This window comes from Diaporthe citri, assembly GCF_014595645.1.
Source record: "Diaporthe citri strain NFHF-8-4 chromosome Unknown scaffold_1, whole genome shotgun sequence".
NCBI classification, from domain to species: Eukaryota; Fungi; Ascomycota; class Sordariomycetes; order Diaporthales; family Diaporthaceae; genus Diaporthe; species Diaporthe citri.
Genome location: NW_025064846.1, coordinates 9,942,042 through 9,963,691, shown reverse-complemented (window position 1 = coordinate 9,963,691; position 21,650 = coordinate 9,942,042). Strand labels below are relative to the sequence as shown.

General features: G+C 57.2%; 5 protein-coding genes across 5 annotated transcripts; 1 reads left to right on the top strand and 4 right to left on the bottom strand.

Annotated features, from left to right (window-relative positions):
* Window positions 1–678: 678 nt before the first annotated feature.
* INS49_002608 (uncharacterized protein) lies at window positions 679–2,103 on the bottom strand (the record flags this gene model as incomplete). Its single annotated transcript, XM_043163416.1, has 1 exon — window positions 679–2,103. One exon carries the CDS (start codon window positions 2,101–2,103, stop codon window positions 679–681), a length of 1,425 nt encoding a protein of 474 aa, XP_043031922.1.
* Window positions 2,104–6,260: 4,157 nt separating this feature from the next.
* Window positions 6,261–10,293, bottom strand: INS49_002607 (uncharacterized protein; the record flags this gene model as incomplete). The annotated part of the gene is made up of 4 exons (XM_043163415.1): window positions 6,261–7,887; window positions 7,945–8,776; window positions 9,073–9,381; window positions 9,597–10,293. 4 exons carry the CDS (start codon window positions 10,291–10,293, stop codon window positions 6,261–6,263), a joined length of 3,465 nt encoding a protein of 1,154 aa, XP_043031921.1.
* Window positions 10,294–11,754: 1,461 nt separating this feature from the next.
* Window positions 11,755–14,551, bottom strand: INS49_002606 (uncharacterized protein; the record flags this gene model as incomplete). The annotated part of the gene is made up of 3 exons (XM_043163414.1): window positions 11,755–12,019; window positions 12,093–13,333; window positions 13,547–14,551. The coding sequence occupies 3 exons, from the start codon at window positions 14,549–14,551 to the stop codon at window positions 11,755–11,757; spliced, it is 2,511 nt and encodes an 836-aa protein (XP_043031920.1).
* Window positions 14,552–15,239: 688 nt separating this feature from the next.
* Window positions 15,240–15,851, top strand: INS49_002605 (uncharacterized protein; the record flags this gene model as incomplete). The annotated part of the gene is made up of 5 exons (XM_043163413.1): window positions 15,240–15,314; window positions 15,374–15,407; window positions 15,472–15,506; window positions 15,629–15,725; window positions 15,787–15,851. The coding sequence occupies 5 exons, from the start codon at window positions 15,240–15,242 to the stop codon at window positions 15,849–15,851; spliced, it is 306 nt and encodes a 101-aa protein (XP_043031919.1).
* Window positions 15,852–17,841: 1,990 nt separating this feature from the next.
* INS49_002604 (uncharacterized protein) lies at window positions 17,842–20,438 on the bottom strand (the record flags this gene model as incomplete). The annotated part of the gene is made up of 3 exons (XM_043163412.1): window positions 17,842–19,678; window positions 19,735–20,051; window positions 20,268–20,438. The coding sequence occupies 3 exons, from the start codon at window positions 20,436–20,438 to the stop codon at window positions 17,842–17,844; spliced, it is 2,325 nt and encodes a 774-aa protein (XP_043031918.1).
* Window positions 20,439–21,650: the final 1,212 nt, after the last annotated feature.

Sequence of the window (21,650 nt, the reverse complement as noted above, 5' to 3'; positions counted from 1 at the left end):
CCGTGTTATCATGAACGCTGAAGGCTTGACACTCAGGTTTGAGCAGACACTATCACGAATGAATATCACGAGACACACGAAGACACACAAGACATGACACAGGCTCAAAATTTGAACCTCCTCAACCAAGAGGGGTGGAATGAAATTGGTATCACGATCCCATCTACCTAAGGACAACACAAACGCCACGATGCATATGCAATGCGAGAAGAAGACCACATCGGCCTCTATCATCTCTCTCTGGGGCGGACGATGCCTTCCTCCGGTGGTGCAAATGCAAGATATGGAAAAAGGAAAGAAAAGGAAACACCAAACGAAGTGGTATCTTTAGCGGGCCCAGCCTCGCCTATGCAGAGTGAGAGAAAAAGGAAAGAAAAATGCAAGCAACGCCCCGTCCACCCTCATAATCCATTTCACGTTTCCCTCATGCCCTTGAATCGTTCCCTCGTATGCCCATGTCATGCCCTGTCCTGCCTTGTCCTGTATGCCGGCCCCTTTTTGCCTAACCTTGACACCCCGTGTCCGGTTCCCAATGTGGTAGGTGATGGTGATAGGGTGTGTATATACGTGCGCAGTCCGCTTGATGCCAGGCGACGATGATGGTGATGATGATGCATATGGACAGTCGAAGAAAGTGAGAAAGGAAAATACAGTCTGAGTTGAGGGAGAAGGGGGATCTTATGAGAGGTTGCGCTCGATGCGGGACCGCTTCCTCCTGGTGAAGGGCTGGACGGCTGGCGCGACACCCGGCGTGGGGATCGAGAGCCCACCCGTGCTGTCCTCACTGACCACGCCGGCAGCAGCGTCTACTCCTGCAGACGCGGTCACGGTGACGGTGGTCACACCCTCAGTGACGGTGACGGTGCTGAGCTCTGTGACGGTAGCGCCGTCGGCGGCCGCCGCGCTGGTTGCAGCTGAGGTCGGCGCCGGGGTTGTGACGGTGGCGAAGGTTGAGGCTGAAGGGCTTGCGACGCCCGCGCCGCCTGAGGCAGCTGGGCGGCCTGATGCAGCCGCGCCGCCAGAAGAAGCACCGCCCGTGGTGGAGGAATCGCCGCTACCGCTGCCGCTCGCCAGGTCTGGGGGCGCGGACATGCCGGTGTTGGAGCCCGAGTCGGCGTTGGCACCGTCGACGCCGACGGCGAAGTTACCGGTGAGCTCCTGGGGCACGGCGGCGCTGTCGTAAGACTGGCCCTTGGAGAATGTGTTGGCGATCTTGGTCTTCGTCTTGGCGTTGCTGCCGCTGCTGCAGGCTGGGGACTTCACGTCGCCAAGGTCGTCTGCGCAGGGGTCGACGATCTCCAGATCCATGCATGAGGTGTATGTCTCTGGCTTGGTGACCTCGACGCCGTCGTCCCCGACCATGGCGTTGGCCTTGGAGAGCGTGGGCCAGTCCCAGACCCAGTACAGGGTGTAGTCGGCGCCGACGGTGAGGTCGGAGGGGAGCTGAAGGTCAGACTGGCACCACAGGTCTTGGCCCTGGGGGTTCGAAGCCTCCTTGGAGAATTGTTTCGTGCGCGAGGTGGAGATATCACCGCCGTTGAGCTGGTAGCACTGGCCGTCATCGTAGTTGCGAGTTGCAAGGAGACGGCCCCGGCCGTCGCCGCCGGTGCCATCCGCGTTCCAGACGTTGTGGATGGACATCAGCGTGTCGTTGGCACCGGGCTTCTCCGTGCCGTAGATGTAGATGGTTCCACGGTTGCGGGGCTTGTTCTCCTGGGTTGCTGGGAGCGTAACGTGGCCGTTCTCCTGGTGGCGCAGGGCAACGTAGTCGCCTGGTGCGGTCACCAGCTTCGGGTACTTGGAGTTGGTGTATGTGCCGATCTTTTGCTGGGGGGCGCATAGCAGGTCTGTGGGATAAATGACAGCACCCTCCGCCCGGTCGTTGGGAGGGATCTGCCACAGATCATCTGAGACGTCTCCCTTGAAGCCTGGGTCACCACGCCCAACATAGCCGCGCTGGTATCCCTCGGGTGCGATCATGGTGCCGTTTGGCGCAATGCGGTTCAGTTGCTCGACCCAAGAGTGGGCGATGGTGGCGGGAACGCCCGAGAGAACGACCGCAGCCACCAGAGCACTCCGCTCCAAAATCGATTGTCCAAACATGTTGTCTTGTGAATGTAAATGTTTTCTTTTTGTGTGTGAGTGTAGTGAGCTTGAGTCAACCAAGCTGGGTATGTACACGGCTGGCGTGTGTATGGGGTGTATGGTTTTGCAGAAAAAAGATGCGCAGCAAAGGCGTCAATGTACCAAAATGCCTGTGTGGAGATCGGACTTCGACCCTAGAAGTTTAAATGGTCGAGACAGGTGGTGTTGAATTGTATTGTTGTGCAAGCACAATGGGGTCAAAGGGCGAGACTTGAAAGGGGCTCGATCAAACAAAGCTGGGCGTTAACGGCCGGCGTAACTGTCAGGCCTGCTGATAAAGAAGGGAAGAAAAAGAGAAGAAATGGTCGTATGATCACAACAGCATGGTGACTGAATAGACGGCGGGAAGTGGTCGAAGAAAAAGGCGATTGTTCGGATGGAAGCCTGGGCTCTGGACGAAGCCAACCGAGGGTGAGGCCTTTCTGCCTTGGAATGGGAAACCTTGTCTTTCAGTTTTGACAATTGAGTGGGCAGTGATGAACAGCCGAGCCGAATGGTGTTCCAGCAGAGGAGACGATGTCAAGGTGAATCAAGAATGGAAGGCCCGGTCAGATGGTGAAGGCCGGGATGATATGGGCCAACTGGGTCGGATGGGCCGAAGAAGCGGTCGCACAATGGGGCCTCGATGAGTCCTGCAGATCGGATGATGACTTGCAGTAGATGAATGTGGATGTCAGAGTTGAAGTTTGGATCTCAGCAAAGAAGAATGGAGAGTTAAAAAACCGCGGGAGTGGTAGACGAGTGCGGATGGTCACAATGGGCTGCAGGGCGATGGAGCCGATGAAATCACTTGATCGGGGAGAGATATCTGCTCACGTCCAGGCAGAGGGACAGTGAGGATGACGGCGACCACGAGGATTAGGATATCGTGTTTGTTTCCCCTGGTGGGCCCCGAGGTGCGAGGGAAGGCATCCAGGCCTCTGGGGAGGAAACGAGTGGACATGAACGGTCGAGGATGAAAACAAAAAAAGAGATGTTTGCAGAGGTTGGGCGCGTGTTTTGTGGAGCTCGGCCCATGGCATGGCCTCGACCAGGACGGTACAGTAGTCCACTAGACTACACAGCAAGGCAGATAGTCACACAAATGTGTGGATGGGTGGGTGTGAGCGGGGCCAAGGCTCTCGAGACTCCAGACTTCATCCCATGTCGAACATGCAGCAATATGGAGAGGCGAGTCTGACCATCCGTGGAGACGGGGAGGCTAGGGCCGATAGAGTACCAGAACAAAACCAGAGGAACCGGCCAAACCAGCCAAACCCCAGGTAGCGCCAGGTACGAGACATATCGGGCGCCCTGCCGGGGTTGAGAACAAGGGAGGGCAGGCAAGCATTGTCCTGTCGCATGTGGGAGCTACTGTGGCAGTTGGGACATTGCCGCATGCTGGTTGCAAATCCCATTGCGCGATCATGATATGCGACCAGGATAAGAACTATGGGGCCGCATCGCAGGGTTGCAGGGCACGGGCTGCTGTAACAGTGAGATCAAGGAGGCTACCTAGGTAGGTTGAGCAAGTATGTAGTCCTCTGTGTGTCGGGTCAGTCTATCGTGTCGATAAACTTGTTGCCTAGAGCAAGGCATGAGAGGAGGTGAGGTCCAATGTCCAAGGAGTGGAGCTGGGCTTGCCTGTTGAACGCTTGCCGTTTCTGGTGAGCCACTGTACATGCCGTTCTAGCACATCCAACACCTTGGAGATGTACCTTCCCGCCAATATCTGAGACGGAGGTGACTTCCCCGCGGCTAAAACGATTTGTCAGTCTGGAACACCTGCACACACACACTTGCCCCGCGGGCAGGGATAGCAGACCCCTGCGCTCGCTTACCCTTAAGGGTGGACCTGGGTGGCCCATGCGCCCGAGCCGTTGGGCCACTCGTTCTGCATCTCTGCACGGCTTGTCTGACCGACTGCCTCGCCTTCACACCCAACCAACCACTGCAACCAGTCGCTCTCTCTCGATCAGTCAGCATCACCATCAACTCCTCGATCCCCTCACCGACTCGACCGACTCGACCGACTCAGACCCATATGACACGGCTGCTATTCAAACACGGTCAGGCACACATTGTTCTTGTTTGCCTGCCAACACCCTCCGCGCTTGATCGCACACTGTCTGTGTCGTATATACACGGTACACCATTGTGTGGAGCCGCCCGCGGCGGCTACGGGTGCACGCACGTCGACTGCCCAAACACCACAAAAGCAGCTCGCAGCCAATCATCTCGCCTCAACACCCGCGCCATGGCCGACTCCACCGGCCACGTCTACGGCCCAGACCGCCCTCGCACGACTGGCCGCGTTGTCGCCGCAGCCCTGCCCACGCCAATGGAACCATCATTAACACGATGCTGACCCTATTTCTTGACCTCCGACCTCGTGTCTTGGGTATCTGTCCCGACATCCTCGTCTGCCGGGTTGTACACGCCTCTCACCGACCCCCAAATCTCGGGACCTCGTCTCGGCGCGTCACCGTCTGTCACCCATCATCCATCACCCATCATCCCCGCTCCCGCTCCTGACCTGGTCCTGTCCATGTTCGCGGCCACTGCTGCAACCTGCCCTACCTAGCCTACACGCACAGGCCTGGGCCAAGACCAGACGCCTAGGGCAAGCCGGCCGGCTCGGGCTCTCCCCTTAGCTCGACCGACCAGACAGTCGAGAACCTCCCGAGTTTCGTCTTTTCTACGCCATTCACACACCAGCCAGACCTCGTGAACCAACCCCCGAGGATCAGTCACACCCACAGCGACCAGCTGGATTCTCGCATGAGCTTCCTCTTGGCCTACTTGAGTCAACTCATGTTCTGACAAGCAATCATCCTGTCAGGTCTCCTCAGACGGTTCGCGGCATTTGCATTAGCCGTCATCCGGACTGACAGACTCTTCTGTTGTCCAGACGTTCCATCGCCTCGGTAATGAGCTGTTCCCAATGCAAGCGATATCTGTGTGGCACTCCAAAGGTGGCGTTTCCCAGGCCTAAACCCCGAGTATCTGCCGGCATATCGACTCCCGTGAATGGCCCAGTCCGTCTCACGGTAGAATTTTCCCCTCCAGTCACTCGCCCTCTCTGTGGCTCTTTGTCCAGGAGCGCTAGTTGCTGCACACATGCATGGGGGACGGGTCTGGTCTGACCGCACTGAAACACCTCCCTGCCAAGCGCCCGTTAGCACGCAGCCGATAGGCTGTCGATCTCTTTGAGCCTCAACACCCCAAGGCGCCGCTAGCAACAGGGGTCCCCAGTTCTGTGGCTCCACAGGTTCCCCGGCAGGGCCTAAAGACGACACCACTTTATTCCTGTCAACGATGCCCTCCGCTACAGTTTGCGAAATATGGACCCATAATACGCGCTCAACTCGAACTGAGCGCTTCTCATTGCTGTCCCCAGTAAATCCGCCTTGGCCTCGTTTCTCTCACTGACAAGGGACGAAACATGCACGACCTCACCCAACTATCGCAGCCCGCTGTAAGTTTACCATTGCACCCAAGCAACGCTGATCACCGTCTGATATTGCAACAAATCAGTGTTCAATTACTGCATTCGCCCTGGTGTCCGGAACTCAAAAGTGCAGAAGCAAACAACAAAGTCAATTGTGCTCTGTGCTCTCGAGTTTCACGGCTCAGCTCCGATGACGACCGGGAAACTTCCACTGTCTGTGCTGAATGAACAGACAATTGCCTGCATAGAGCCCCGAGTTTGTCCTCCAGGCCCTCGTAGTTTGTGACAGAAAGACTGTAGACATTGTCAGACTCCATGCACATTGCGACTAATCACTCGCCACAGTTGTACCATGACCAACCACGCTGCCACGCCCGCCTCAACAGAACAGCAAGTGTGCCACACACTCGCATGTGGGTATCGTGAAACGCCAAAACCCCTGGTTTCATCCGATACCCGGTAAACGTCCCGAACATCCCCAAGCCTGTCAACTGGACCCTGTCTATCACGTCTATCACATTACCCACACCTCTAGCCAGGGAATAGCAGCCGACCTTTGACGACCCGGCCCAAGCACCCGAACTTGGCCGGTGAGCCAGTCGACCAACTGACTCCCATTCTAGCATGTTGGCCCAAGTTGATCCTCATGACCCCGCTTCGGTCACCCATAGCGGCCATCGACGCGTTAAGCAAGGCGGTAACGGAGGTTCTTGTGCCCTGAGGGTACGTAGCCTGCCATCGAACCCAGCGAGTACGCATCATCGCCTTCTGCCTCCTCCCTGGAGCGTTTGCGGCTGACCAGCGGGCTGAGGCCGCTGGTGCTGGACCCGCCCAGATACTCCGGGGCCGGCCGGGATAGCCCGTCATTATGATGGCGATGCTGTTGCGGCTGCTGAGACTGTTGAGAGTGGAACTGGCCGAAGCTGTCGTCCCATCCGGTCGTCGACTGGCTGAACTGCGCCGAGGCGTCTTGAACCCCGCCGATCGGACCCCCGTCGCAGTTGTTGGGCGTCGACGCGGCCGTGTTCCAGATGTCGTCGTCGTGAGCGGGGACATTAGGCCTGTGCTGCTCAAGCCGGTCCCTGCTGTCGAGGTTGCCCTGCATCCGCTGCAGCCCGGCCAGGTATTGGTCGCTGGACTGCGCTCTGCTCTGCCTCCCCGCCTCGGAACGCACCACTTGCGCGCAGGCATCGTACGGGTGCTGCATTTGCCGCGCGCTATCATCGAGAGGATTTGTCCCCGCTTCACCGCCCAGGCCCGTCTCGTCGTTGACTGTCATCGACAGCCCGCTGGTGAGGTCCGGGTGGTTCCAGTCAAGAGTCAGCGCATTGTTGCCAGCGTGAGCAGTGTTATTCATGTTGGACCATTGCTGTGGAGCCAGGCCGGACAGGTCGGTGGTTTCGCACCCGGGGAGAGTGGTGTCGCTCTCGTCGTCCTCTGGCTCCTCGTAGAAGCTGCTGTTGCCTGTGTTGTAAGGGATGTAGGGCTCCGTTGAGAAGGACCCGCTTGTCATGAAGCTCGCCTCGGTATTGGTCGAGGTCGTGGTTGGCATGTACCCCAAGGCCTGGCCTCCTAGGTCCTGGGAGTGCACGCCGATGCCCGAGGAGCCGTCAAAACCAGCTACATATGACGATGTGAGTGCTGCGGATGGCGGAGGGGTGACGAGGCCATTGGTGAAATTCCCATGGAGACTCAGGTTTGAAGGCCCGTATGAGGGCATAGGAGAAACGGGCATCGATGAAGGGTTGGACTGGGTCCCGCCCTGCGGGATGTTCAAGTGAACATTGCCACCAGTCCAGGCCGAGCTGAAGTTCTCAGCCATCTGTGCGTTAAGCATCTGCTGGTACGTGGGCGGCGGCGACATGACTACCCGATCACCTCTCTGAGCGGCGCTGCCACTTAGGAGCATCCTCTCCTGATGCATCGGCGAAAGGGGGTCCACGGCAGTCAAAAATCGCCAGTTCGTGCCGGCAGGCGTCGTGCACAGCTTCTTCTCCTTGTCAAAGAAGTGTATCGTGTTGAAGGTCCAGAGGATCACGGCACGCCGCGTCCAGTTCAGCTGGTCTGGCGCACCAGGCGGCGCAGGCGGGCTGGACCACAGTTCCTGGAACATGGCGGTGGCCTTCATCAGGTCCATCTGCGTGACGACATCCTCCTCCTTGGTATCATCCTCGTCCTTCTTCGCCCCTCCGCTCGAGGCCTTCTTCTCTTTCGGCAGGAAATACCGTGGATAGGTCGCGCACAGGTCTAATGCCTCGGCCCACTGGACCTCGGGGAACGGAACTGACCACACATTACCCCTCCGGCGCTCCCTGCAATCACAGGTGGGGTTCCTATCATGGCAACCTCGCACGTGTGTGAAGACGTACCCCATCTCCAGGTCGTCCTTGAAGGTCGTCCCCCTGCCGTTGGAGCAAAGCTCCGAGGGCCGCTCCAGCCGCGTGCGCACGCACCAGTGGTGGTTCTGCAGGCCCTGCTGGGCGACGGTGATCTTGACGAGGGGCCGGAAGGCACTCCCCTTGGGCAGCTTGGTCAGCTTGGTGATGCCGTGGATGTCGAGGGTCAGGTCCATGTGGATGATGTCGCACTGGCTGGCCGAGTGCAGGTGGGCGTTCTGCAGGTCGTGGTGCTCGATGACGCTCTGCAGGCTGGCGTGCAGCTCCGGGTGGTCGACCTCCCACTCGTCGCACACCTCGCGCACGGAGCTCGACTCGGTCTGCTTCATGTCCCAGTTGTACTCGTGCAGGAACGTCTGGCGGATGCTGCGGTCCTCCTTGTCGCGGGCGGCCCACTCCTTGCGCCCGCTCGTGAACTCGTACCGGTGCGGGAAGTCCCAGTGCGGCAGCAAGCCTTGCTCCGGGTGGTACGTCTTGACCTTGATGACCTCCTCCTCGCGCTTGACGCCGTCCTCGTCCGTGTAGAAGCGCGTCTCGGTCGACGACTGGTCCCGGATCAGGTCGTTGGACAGGTACAGCCAGCACATGGACGGGCTGACCTGCACGTGGTGGTTCATGTTGAGCAGCTGCCCGAAGTACTCGTAGTTGGGCCGCACGTCGGGAAGCCGGTCCTCCTTGAGCGCGTTGAGCACCGGGTCGTCCTTGAACGACTTCTGGTCCGTGTTCTCCTTGTACCACCGCCCCGGGCTGGACTTTTTCTTGTCCTTGCCGCTCTCCTCGGAGCCCTTGGAGAAGAAGAAGTGGTCTGTACATTGGGGGCGAGGGGCACGCTGTCAGTTGGGCTCGTGTGTATGTGTGTGTCAAATGGAGATTCCGGATTGGGAACAACACAAATGAAGATGGTTACACGAGGCTAGGCTGGTGACCACGGCTAGGCACAGCACTTTTGCCCAGTGCCAAGAAGATCTATGGGCTTGATATCCCCGAGTGGGCACTCCAGGTGGTATGCGAGCAATCACCTCCCAAGCCCGTGGTAGGAAAACGAACAAGTGACATATCACAAGGTGACAATATAACGGAAGAAATGGAGGAGGCACTCACACGCCGGGTGGAACCGGAAGAAGTTCTTGATGACCTGGATGTGGCTCGAGACCTGCTTGCGCTCGCGGTACCAGTCGTGCTTGACCTTGACCCAGCACTGCTCGTCGTCGCGGTGCGGCTTCTTGGGCGGCTTGCACTGGCAGGGCTTGACCTCCTGCATGGTGTACTGGGGCGGGGCCGGGGCGCCGGGGGGGAGGGTCTGCTGCTTCCACGCGATCCAGATGTACTCGCAGATAAGCATGTTGCGCCCGTGCTGCTTGCCGTGCATGTGGTACTTGCGCCGGCCCATGTGGACTATCAGGAGCAGGGCTGTGTGGGTGTGAACGGGTGGGGTTAGCCTTTTTCTTTTCCGTCATCATCACCGTCATTATCTTTTCCTTTTTCTTTTTCTTCATCTCTTGGGCATGGCTTGGACTAGGTATATGGTCCTTGTCATGAGGCGAGAGAAGGTGAGGCGGGCAAAGAGAATAAGGAAGAATGAGAATGGAGAAGCGAGGCAAAAAAAAGATGGGGAAAAGAAATACCGTCAAGAAAGGCATCCTCGAGGATGTCCGGCCACTTCTGCTGGTCCTTGTCCTTCTGCTTGACGCGGTACTGGCAGAACTCGTGCGACAGGTAGATGGGGTTCTTGCTGTGCCGGCTCTGCCGCTGCAGGCTGAGCTGGTGCCGCCGGAGCCTGAGCGCGGACGTCCCGCTGGCCGCGGCCGCGGCTGCTGCCGCCGCCAGCGCGGCGGACCCGCCACCAACGACACCGTTGCCGCTGCCTTGGTGGTGCTGGTCCTGCTGTTGTTGTGACGCAGTGGACGACGACGGCACCACCACGCCCGTGGACCCGAGCGCCTGCGTCGGCAGGATCGGGGGCGCGGGGATTGCGGACAGGGTGTGGCTCAGGACCGGGGTGCACGAGGCGGACGAGGCTGCTGACAGGGAGGGCAGGGCGCGCTGGCCGTAGGGATAGTGGTGGTGTTGGTGGTGCTGGACGTTGCCCGTCGACTCCTGCAGGGGCTCCCTGCCGCCGACGCGGGCGAGATAGTCGCCCCTGGTGTTGCTGTTACTGCTGCTGGTGTTGTTGCTGTTGCTGACGTCCTCGTAAGGGGACGGCCCGACGGTGTCGTGATGGACATAATCGGGCATGGGCTGGTGGGAGTGAGGGTGAGAGGGTGGCGAGGGTGGTCTCTGGGAGGGCAGCACGGCGCGGTGGGCGTCCAGAGAACCCAGCATCGTGGGTACGCGATGATGTGGCCCGGTCGATTCCAGAGGGGCGAGGCAGGAATTCAAGTCAAATGCTTAACGGGCAAAGTTTTTTTTCTTCTCGCTTTTCCTCTATTACTTCCTCACCGTTGTTCTTCTCTCGTATGCGAATGACTGACTGGCTGACTTGGGAAAGAATGGAATGGGTTTGTTTGGGAAGGCAAAAAAAGAGAAGCGAAGGGGACCAAAAAATGAATAATGGAATGCCTCCACGGCGTGTTTGGAAGGAACGTGATGTGTTGTAACAAGGTCTGAGAGAAAAGGAAGAAGGAATGAACGCTTTTGACTGAGGCGAATGGGGAGACCTCTGGCGAGTATGATGGAGGAATGCCCTCAGGAGCACGGTATTATAATATGGACACTTTCGAGAGGGGGGAGGGACAGAAACACATGAATACGTACACGTACACGCTCTCTCTCTTACACCGAGAGACGGACTGACTGACCAACTGCCAGCCCCGGAGCTTTCCTCTGAACCCGTTGTATTATTTCCCCTGTCCCGCCCAAAGGGAACATGAGTCCGGGCTTATAATAATGACAACAATACCATTGGGGAAAGAGTGGTGTACACCCCCCCCCCTCCTCAAACGGCTAACCGCATCATACAATATTTAGGTAGCCCACGCGTTAGGGAACCACCTCCCCCCTTGTCCCCTGGCCCCGCAGAGAGCAGGGGAAGGGTGAGAGAAAGAAGCCTAGCTAGTCTCGCTCGCTCGCTCAAAGAGTCTCTCCCACCTTCCCGGGTAGGTCAGGCCAGGTCAATTGGTTGGATGGCCGTGTGTGAGGACGCATAGCCTTAGGGCGGAGCGAGCACTCGTCCAGATCCAGAACCAGAACTAGACAGATATCACCGGGGTTCAAAAGATCTCGACGACCCCGCCCCTCGCTCCCGGGAGGCGTGGGTCTCCCATTGAAGACTTTTGGAAAATACCGTCCCGGGGGAGGAATGCAGGGGTGATTATGTGGTCTGGGCCTTGTGGCACCCGTGGGTTATGCAACGTATGGATCCGGCCACATGGGCGCCCCTGGGCGGGGCACATCCGCCGGGAGGTATGACAACGAGATTAACGACAGACATCGTTTTCAAAGCGAAAGGAGAGCGCGGGGAGACTAGGAGAGATAGCAGGAGGTAACTCAATAGCAGGGGGGCGAGGGGGGCAAAACTGAAGCTCAAATTGGGTTATGAAGTGGGGCACACAAAAATTGGCGGCTGCTGGTTCGCGGTGAAGATCTTCTTCAACCAAGGGATGGACAAGACACCAACGAAAGTACTCGGGAGTCTCCTCGCCCTTGTGCCAGCAGACAAGAAAAAAAAAAAAACAGTGAGAGCAAAAGATGGGAAGAATCCAGCTGTTGTTAATTTGGATCTTGCCGGGGAGGCCGTCAGCCCTAACTAGCCCCCTTTGCCTTTCGAAGACGCGCCTCAGGCCATCATGCGTTATCCTCGTTGTCATCCCCGATCTCGAACTTTTGTCTGGCACTGCCCTTCCCTGCGGTAAGCTTCTGCAGCTCCACCTTGTTGACTTGTCCCCCGATCTTCTTCTGCATCTTGGCGATTTCCTCTTCCGCGTCGATGGCCTCAGCCTCGGCGTAATCCAGGACCAGCTTGCGACCGAGCAGATGAGTGTCTTTGAGCGACCTGATGCAGTTCTCTGCCTCTCGTGGCGACTCGAATTCCGCAAAGGCAAATCCACGTCTGTTGTTTGTTTTCGCGTTAGCAGATGCGGCGAAATAATGCGCCAATGGGGGAAGGGAGGTTGGCCACTAACGAAGAACTGTTAAACTTCTTGGGAATGCGGACGACTCTGAGTTTGCCGTAAGTCCCGAGCAAGCGGCGTAGATCGGCTTTGGAAGCCTCAAATGCGAGGTTCTTGACGACGATCTTGGTCCTCTGTCCTGCGGCCTTCTTGGCCTTGTCTTCGCGTCGCTTTTCCTCGGCCGCGTCATGGCCCTTGTGCGATGCCTTCACTGCGAGGGTGTGGTTATCCAGCACAAATCCATTCATGGCCTTGACAGCAGCCTCAGCCTGCGCCTTTGAGCGGAAGTGCACAAAGCCGAAACCCATGCTCAACACCTGACCCGGCTTCTTGGGATCAGTCTTTGTCTTCACCTGTGCATGAACGAATCCGTCCAGGGATTTGAACGCATCCGCCAGCTGTGCCGTGGTGGTGTCGAAGCTTAGGTTCTTGACGTAAAGAGACGTCGTGTCCTGGCTATCCTGGTCATCAGCTTGCTCCAGCAGATCCGTGCCAGATATTTTCTGCACCCCACCAGGGCGATCAGCCTGAGGCTGCTGTGCAGGTGTCTGTTGGTCTCCAAACAGATCTGCGGGCGCCTTCTCAAGAAACAGAATAGATGAACCCAGTCTCCTGTAGGCCAATTTCGCAAACGCCGTTCTGCACGCGACAGGCTGTGAGAACTGGACTATTGCAATCGTCTTACTTGGAGGCATCAAAACCTGGAGCACGTTGCCCCCGGCAGCCTCTTCGAATAGCTTTCGCAGTTCTTCCAGACTTGTGCCGTAGGGAAAGTTCTTCACCAGAATCGCTGTGTCTCCTTTCTTTTGGGATTTGAAGGCCTCAACATTAAGACCATGAGAAGCGAAGTAGGCTTTGGTATCTTGGATGATTTGCGTCTCGGCTACCGCTTGTCTCACTGCACCATCAGTCGAGGTGGGATCGAGGAGCTCTGATTTGGAGACTCCAAGACGATCTGCAGTTGACGCAAGCACAGCATCTTGATTCATGTACAGTGAGTTCCAGTTGAAAGTACTGGTCGATGCTTGTGCCTTTTTGCGCAAAAGGTTCTGCTTCTTGAGCGGCAGTTGCGAGATAGCAAAGTCATCCAACTGTTGGTCCTTCTTCGGTTGACCGGGGAGAATGTGGAGGATACGTCCTTGGAAAGGCTTGCCATCCGCATCCTGTAATGCTGCAATGGCAGAGCCAGAATCCGAGAATGAGATGTGGGCAAACCCCTTACCTTGTCCCGAACCAGAGACAGGAATGTGTACCTAGATCTGCGTCAGCGCGTTGAATCCAAATCAAGCTGAGACAATATGACCAAGTGAGTTTTTGTCGTTCAGAAAAGTCGAAGCATCTACTAAAATAATCGACCCAAAATATAATCATGTGCCTTTGGCATAAGATGTCCCTATCATGGGTTCATCACAACGACGGGTGTGGTTGGAGAGGGATGTCCGCAGACAAGGGAAAAGCTTGCTTACCTCCTCAGTCTCTCCGTACTTCTCGAAGTGTTTCGCGAGTTCGGCCTCGGTGGCCCTGAAGGGCAAATTCCGAACAAAGAGCCTACCTGTGCGAAGGATTTGTTCCGTTGCGATTTCCTCGTCCGTTTTTTCAACGGCAGGCTCGCCTGGAGCCTCCGAAGGGGCATGGTCCATCTCTACCTCTGCCGGAGACGAAGGTTCACTCGTCACAGCTGGGGCCCGGGAAGGTGGTGCAGGACGGGGCGGCAGTGCTGACTGGTCATCCGGATCAACGAGGTCAAGTAATCTGTTTGTCCGTGATCTCAACCAATCATCATCTGTTGCATCAGCTGGTTCTTTCGCGTCGGGCATTTCTTGGTCAACCGCTTGTGGTAGATCGACCACGGGCGAGGGGGCATGGACCTGCGCGGCCGGTGCTTCCTCAACAGCTTCTCCGCGGTGCTTTGGTTTCTTGGCTGGGATAGTCTCGTATTCATCGTCACTCTCGGCATCCACAGGAACGACTGCCATCTCCACATCCTTCTGTTCACTAGGCTGCTGGCCATAGATGCCTTCGAGTTTGCTTGAGGTAGCTTTTCCCGGACGCATCATATCCAAGTACTCTTTCAACTTGGGGTCGGACTCGTCCACACCCTCCCTCTTTCTTTTCTTCCCATTGGCATCAGCCTCTTTCGCCCTCGGCTCAGGCTCGGGGGTAGGCAGCTTGTTCTGGGCACGTGGAGCGGTCTTTTTGGCAGTCGGCAGGGAGGGGTCTGATATGGGCCTCGCGATCTCGACGGAGATCTTGGACATGCGGATGTATGACCGGTTGAAGAACTTCACAGCCTTGGCTGCGTCCTCTGGGGTCTTATAGCCAACATAGCCTATCCTCCTCTTTGGAATCAGCTTGATATCTGTGACTTCTCGGCCGCCGGTAGCAAAATGTTTTCGGAAATCGGCCTCTGTGATCGCAGGCGGCAGGTTCTTGACGAACAGCCGCGACGACTCCACGCCTGCAGTGGACATATTGATCAGTGCGACGGTTCAGAAGTAGTGCTGGCGTGGTCGCGCAACACTTTGTAGCAACGACCGTGTCGTTGAGGACGATGATGTAGGAAGAAGAGAGTGAGAGAAGACGAGTTGAAGTCCAGAGACAGGAGGATGCGCGGTCAGTTGCAAATAAAGCAGGCAAAACTTTTTGGCGGGTCGAAAATTGGAGACGGCACGTCTTCCCCACACTCCGTTTCTCCCAGTCGGACGGTCGGGGGGTCCGTGCCCCACCTTTGATCGCTGGCAGGGTCGCCGGTCGCCGTTCAGGGGAGCTGGTGCGGCCCAAAGGCGTCCCCAAAGGCTACTGAGGCTCTTTGTGCGAATAGAGTTCCCTGGGCATCAAACAACACGACGCTCCCAACCGCCCTGGCTACCCGCTCATCGACTCCTCCCTCCTCCGCCACGATCCCACGACCTCTCCAGATCTCCCAAGGTACGCGAATGACAGCAGCACTGTTCACAAATAGCCAGGGCTAGGGCTTGCGGTAGTTGATCCGCGGAGGAGCGCACGTCGGACTATCCGCCGACGCCAGCTAGCTGCCCTGCCTCAGCCCGAAGGCAATGACTACTGCCGCACCCTGGCGTCGGGGCCTCCCTCTGCTCTGCTTCATCACGGCTAATGTTTGGTGCTCATCGCAGAACCCGAAGCTACACAACAACAGCCATGGCAGTCGAAGGAGGCGCTACTTCCCCGGGCCCTCGGGAGAAGCTCGACGCTCAGATCAAGAGCGCGGACATGGTAAGGACACCACATGACGGGTTACAACTATGGTCATGGGCTGAAATATGGGGCAACAGACGGACGACATGCAGCAGGAGGCCATCGACATCGGTAAGAGACCCTTGACGGGGAGCAAGCGCACGCCGGGTCGTACAGATGCTGACGACATGAGCAGCTCAAGAGGCAATGGCGAAATTCACGATCGAGAAGGTACGCAACTGTCCTCGCATGCTAGTCTGGGGTCTACGGAAACCCTCGTTCTTCCGCGGAACCGTGACCGACACGCTCCCTCCGAGACGGCCTATCCTGGTCGCTGACACAACGGATCACAGGACATTGCCCAGCATATCAAGAGAACATTTGACGAGCGCAAGGGTCCCACATGGCATTGTATTGTCGGGCGGAACTTTGGAAGTTTCGTAACCCATGGTACGGATACTGTTTCCTCATCATGACCGGGAGAGACGGTCATGGGCTGACTTCCGTGCAGAAACCAAGCACTTCATCTACTTTTACCTCGGCCACTGCGCCATTCTTCTCTTCAAGACACAATAGGCGACAATCACCTCCATCACCACCATGATTAACCTCAAAGGCACGGCACAAAGCAACAATAGCGTTGATATTTCTAGTGCAAGCAGGCAGGGGGCGCTCTAGGTTCCAAGTATGCGTTCGGGGCCGGGGGACAAGGGAGTGCGGGCCCTGGGTCATGACCTGAGGAGAAGTGGGAAATCATCCAATGCGGGTACGGGCCGTTTTTGTACGTTCATGTGAGCAAGAAAAAAAAAACGTCTTTGCTACTTGCGGTCTAGGTTGGGAGCGACCACTAATTTGCTTTGGAATAACATCATCTTTAATCTCTTCTTTCGAAAGAAAATCTCAGACAAAACCCGAACCAGACCCCTGGTCTCCACTGGTGATCTCCCGGGTTCACTGCATGAGCCTAGACAGAGAAAGATGTCAGGTCGAGCGATGATGACGGCGAGAGACACTCGCAGCCCGACAACGTACCATCGCTGTTTCTGGAGGAAGGGCTCGGATCTGAGAGGGCGGAGACGCGCAGGAATGCCAGAGTCTCGACCCATCACGTCAGGGCCATCAGCATTCCAGCAACGCAGGGGCAAAACGGGGGAGGGAGGATTCGGAGGGTTCGCGCAGACCTGAACCTCGTGCCCAGAAGAAGATGAGCGGATTGGCACTCAACACGAAATTATCTAGATGTGCCTGCCTTGTTATGGAAGCCTTGTTTTCTCAACATTCGAGTATCCTCGAGCCCGTGTACCTAAGCTGCCCCCGGCGCCTTCCTTCTCTGGCCCCAGTCTACCGTTACACGCACGAGTCCATGCCCCTTTTCCCCGGCTGTCAGGCTTCAGAGAGAGAGAGAAAAGCGGCTAGCTGCCCAGCGTCGTGTCCGCAGTCGTCTTCATCGTCTGTAGCCGGATCTCCTACACGAGCATATGGTAAAACCCACGGGGGAAAGTTTAGAACCCGAGGTACAAGAGCTGACTCGGAGGCTGTGAGCGGGTTCTCACGATCCTCACTTTCGGGCCCGGACGGCGAATGCTGGGATCTAGATCTGGCGGGGCGGCCACCAGGGGCGGAAGGAGGCAGACCGCAAGCAGCACGTCGGTTGAACGGCTCGCGTTTACCTACGTAGCCCACTCTAACATCTCATCTCATCTGGGGGCCCATGGATCGCCATCAAACAAAAACAAGGACAGCGAGCATATGTGAATCCTTGAGTCAAGACGTATGACGCCCAGAGAACAGCTGGTTAGCGCATAACCGTGGTCGTGATCCTCATATATATGCACAACCGACCCATTGCGTGCCTAAACTTCGGGACAGAGGAGGTCCGTGTTGTAAGCGTATACAGAGTGTATCCAGGAGACCATGTCTCGTGATTTGCGCGAAGGAAATCAACAAGGACATAGATAAGTGTGCCCTCGGGAAGTTGGGTAAGTATAGCGGGTTCTCTTCTCGCTGAAAGCTCTAACGCGGGATAGGGCCAAGGGAGGACAGTGGCTGTAGAAGCAGATCATGTTCTTCCGGTCGGCTGCATATGAGAGCAGAGGCTTGCACAGATCCCTTGGTTCACTCTTCAGTACGATGCATGTTGATCTCAGCAGTCAAGCGATTCATGAGAATTTCTCTCAATTCAATTCTTGGTATCATGATATTCCTATCCACAGGAAAATTTTCAAAAAGGGGACAAGCAGGAAAATGCTGTGTGCAAGTTGACCGTGAAACACCTCCCTTGGACCGGGTTCCCCTCCCTTTCCAACAATGCAAACCGGTTGAACCGTTGTGTAAATGCTCGAGATGTGTGATGGGGGCGACTATGTGTGAAGTCCCTGGTGCTGTACACTTCGCGGGAGGAAATAAGAAGGAACCAAGGAAATCGCGTCCTGAAATCCGCTTTTTTCAAAAAGGTGTTGATGCTCTTCCAATGCATACCGTGAGTGTCTCGTCCTCATGTGACTCCCATGCATGCCAACTAAATGAAGCTCGTCTGTCATTTCCTGAATGTTCGTCGTCCCGTCGGTTAGACGTCTTGCGGCACCTGGGAGTAGATTGAGCTCTTCAGGTGCTCCAATCTCTCGTGCATCGCCATCAGCCTCTCGTACTTCTTCTTGTCCAAACTGTTGGCCCCGGACAGCTCGCGGTGCAGTTGCTGGTACACCACGTAATGCATCTTGAACGTGCGCGCCTTGTCCAGTATCTCGGTCGACACCCGCTGGCGCTTCTTGTCCGCCATGGCGACGTCGATGGTGTCACGTTCGGCTTGGGCCTTGCGTTTCTTCACATTGATGTTTCCGTTCGCCACTGTCACGCTGCGGTCTGGGGACCGGTTGCGCTGGCGACCATGCCGGCTCTCGTCGGTAGAGGTGTGTTGGTCGAAGTCTGAGGCGTTGGTTGGTGGCGAGGAAGCAAGCGGTGACGACTTGATCGGGCTGGTGTTCTTGTATTTGCTGGGGAGACTGTTCCCAGTATTGCCGTTGCTGCGGGATGAGCTCTGCGAGCTCGAGTCCGAGGGAGGTCGCTTGTTTGCTAGCTTAGACTGGGGCGCAGCGGATGCCTTGACTTCCCTGTTCACACGCTTGCTCAGCGGTGTTCCTGAGCTAGAGCTGCTGTCATCGTCGGGCTCCTCTCGAGATCGCTTTTGGATGGCCGGCCGAGCAACGACCTGGGACCTGATGATCTCTTTAGGCGCGGCCGGCTTGGGCTTGGGCTTGGCAGCGGTGGCCTCCTTTAGCCTGGCTTTCTCCGCCTGCCTGGCCTTCTCCTTCTCGCGCTCCCTCTCACGTTCCTTTTCTCGCTCCGCTCTTTCGCGCTCCCTCTCGCGCTCTTTTTCTCGTTCGGCTCTCTCACGCTCCCTCTCACGCTCCCTCTCCCTTTCAGCCCGTTCTCGTTCTCGCTCTCGCTCTCGCTCTCGCTCTCTCTCCTTTGCCCTCTCTCGCTCCAATTCCATTGCCTTCGACTTAGCCAGGGTTTTCGACATGGGCGCATCTTCCGAGGAAGAATCGGAGTCCGAAATGATTTCCTTGGACAGAATGCGGCCGCCCTTGGCCTTTGCCGTCTTCGCGCCAGCTTTCGTAGGCGAAACCTTTGGTGTAGGTGCCTTCTTTTGTGATAGCAGTTTGCTTTCTGTCTTCTTGGCTGGTTGCCTCGTCTGTGAGGAAGATCGTGGTAATGGGGAGCCCGCCTTCTTTGTCTTTCTGTCGATGCCGGACATGTTGCCGTCTCCATTCCTGCTGCCACTCGAATCTTCTGCATCGTGGACCTTGATTTGCGGTGTCTTGGCCTGAGCAGTAGCCGCGCTCTTGGCAATTGTCGCCTGCAGCTTGCTGAGGCACTTTCCTTTTCCGCGCTCCTCCTTTGGCAGCAACTTCTGCCATACGGGCTCCGTAGTACCCACGCGCATGCGATCGTACATCCTGATGGCATTGTCGATGGCCTTTTGTCGCTCCTCGTCCGAGTCGTAGCCATATCTGAACACGTCGAGTTCCTTCCAGTACATTTTTTTCAAGGCATACTTCTGCCGGCTGCTGTCGAAATCGGCCGCCTTATCCAGGGCAGGCTTGAAGTCCTGATCGTCATTCGGCCACCTGGACTGGAGCTCCTCGAAGGTCATCTCCCTGACAGCCAGCTCGTGCACGATGGGTGACCGGAGCTCCTTTGCCCTCTCTTTGGCCAGCTCGTCGGCTGATAGGGTGGCTCCCAGAGACGGAGAGCCAGTCCCGCTGAGGGCAGGACTGGCGGCACCAGACCTGCTGATGGTGGTTGTGAAGGTGCTCCCCTTGGCTGAAGGTAGCAGCTTCGCCTTGCCGGTCTTTGTGCCTCGCTTCACGCCCGATATGGGAGTATTGACGATCTTGGTACTACAGGAGTGCAAGTTAGCTCAGACCACTTCCACAGTCTGCTCAGCACTACACACCCATTCTCCAGCTTGTCATTCTTGGCCTGTGCCATGGACTTCTTGAGTTGTGCGATATCGTCGGGGAGATCGGTCTGTGGGCTGCGAGCCGTAGCCGGGGCATTCGCTGGGGCTGCTTTCTCCTTGACGACCACACGGCCCGCCGCAAGCTTGGGGTACTTCCTGAGCTCAGGTCTCATGAAGAGAGACATTGTGGGGTGTGGCAGCCTCTCTGCCTCTTGTGTCGAGTCTGAGAGATCGGTCATGTAGAGGTCGAGGTTGGGTATCTCGGCAGCCCTGGGGATCTTGTGGACTGCTTCCCTGCCGCAGAGAAGGGACTGCATGTGAGGGAAGAGGTTAGCGGGCTGGTTGTCCCAGGTTGAATATTGACAGGAACCAGGTGGATGGGTGGTACGGCTTCGCCCAATTTGAATCCACATTGTTTCCGCAGAGGGCCATGTTGTGAGGCTATTGTTCTCGCTGTCGAACAATAGGAATGCCTCCCATCCCAGTTCGCGGGCCTCAACGTCACGGCAGGCTGCACAAGCACTTACGGGAACATTTCCCAGGGACAATTTGACGTCGCCTCCATTCTGCACCTGCTGAATCAAGTCCTCAATCACATTGTCGCTGAGGGTGAGAGCAAAGGCCTGCAGAGGGAGGGTGTCTGCAGACTTGGCCGAGCTCTCCAGGTGGAGGCCGGTGTCGGGTATGCTTAGAACCATGGCTGTGGTGGATGATGTAGGTTCCACCTCGAGGCCGAGACTCTGCACCACAATTACCAGCAGCCGAAGCTGTCAGGAACCGGGCTGAGAGGGTTCTTGGGGTAGCGTTCGTGCCTTAACCTCCGTATTTGCCGAGTGGTATGTTCGTGTCTGGGTTCGGAGAGGAAAGGGGTTTGTTCGTGGGTAGGGCGGGCAAGCTGGGCGGACGGTCGGCCTTGCAGAGCGGGTGGGTGGTCGTGGGTGACGGGCAGCGATCGTAGGTACCGGGAGAGTCTGGGTTGTTGCAGGGCGCTCGTTACATGGCGGGTCGGGGGTTGTCGCCGTGAGAGAACAGCAGGAGGAAGTTGAGGGGTTCGAGGAAGTGAGTGAACGAGCGAGTGAGCAAGTGAGTGAGGAGGAGGAGAGGTCGGCAGGTGAAAGAGAGGGTGAGGAGGGATTCCTTAGAGAGGCGGTCGTGGTACGAGGTACATGGGGATCGAAGGAGAGGCGGAAGAAAGAAGGTAGGTAGGGTGGGTTGGCAGGGTTCCTAGTCCAGTAGTCCAGGTAGGCAATGGGAGAGTTCAACGAAGCCCACCTGGGCAGCGCGGCGGCCCAGAAGGGCAGTGTGGGTGTGCGAGGGTGGGCGAGCCGGAGTGGACCGCCCAAGGTTGCTTCGAGGTCACGGTCCTGGCGCTGGCTGTGTGTTGAGTGCTGGGTGCCCTGACGGAAACCCGTCCCCAGCGCCCTGTGACGGGCCCATGGGCTCCAGGGCTGGTCTGTTGCCCTGGGTGCCTGGACGACGCGGTACTTGTAGAGTACCTGACAGGACCGGCAGACGGCAGGGATCTGGGGTCGGCGGATGGGCACGATGGTTTAGCTGCATCCATGGGCGGATGTCATCAGGTCTGTCTGGTTCACCTGGGCTCGCTTGCTTGCTCTCTTCCTCTCCTCTCTTGACTAATGGCAGGGCCGAACACAGGAACAAGACGGAGCACCAATGGAAGTTCCATTGACTACTGTGCTGGCTGGCAACAACTTCTCGTGAGGTCTGCTCCTCCACCAGCCAGGCCAGCCAGAGACCGACCGACCGCACGTGCGGGCCTCGCTTGACTGGCTGTCTGGGCGTCTGAAGGGGGATCTAAAACGGCGCGCCTTGTTACTTCGGTCGAGATCAATCCCACGGTCAAGGTCCATGTCCACGGCTGTTCATGGATGCTGGGATACAAGGGTACA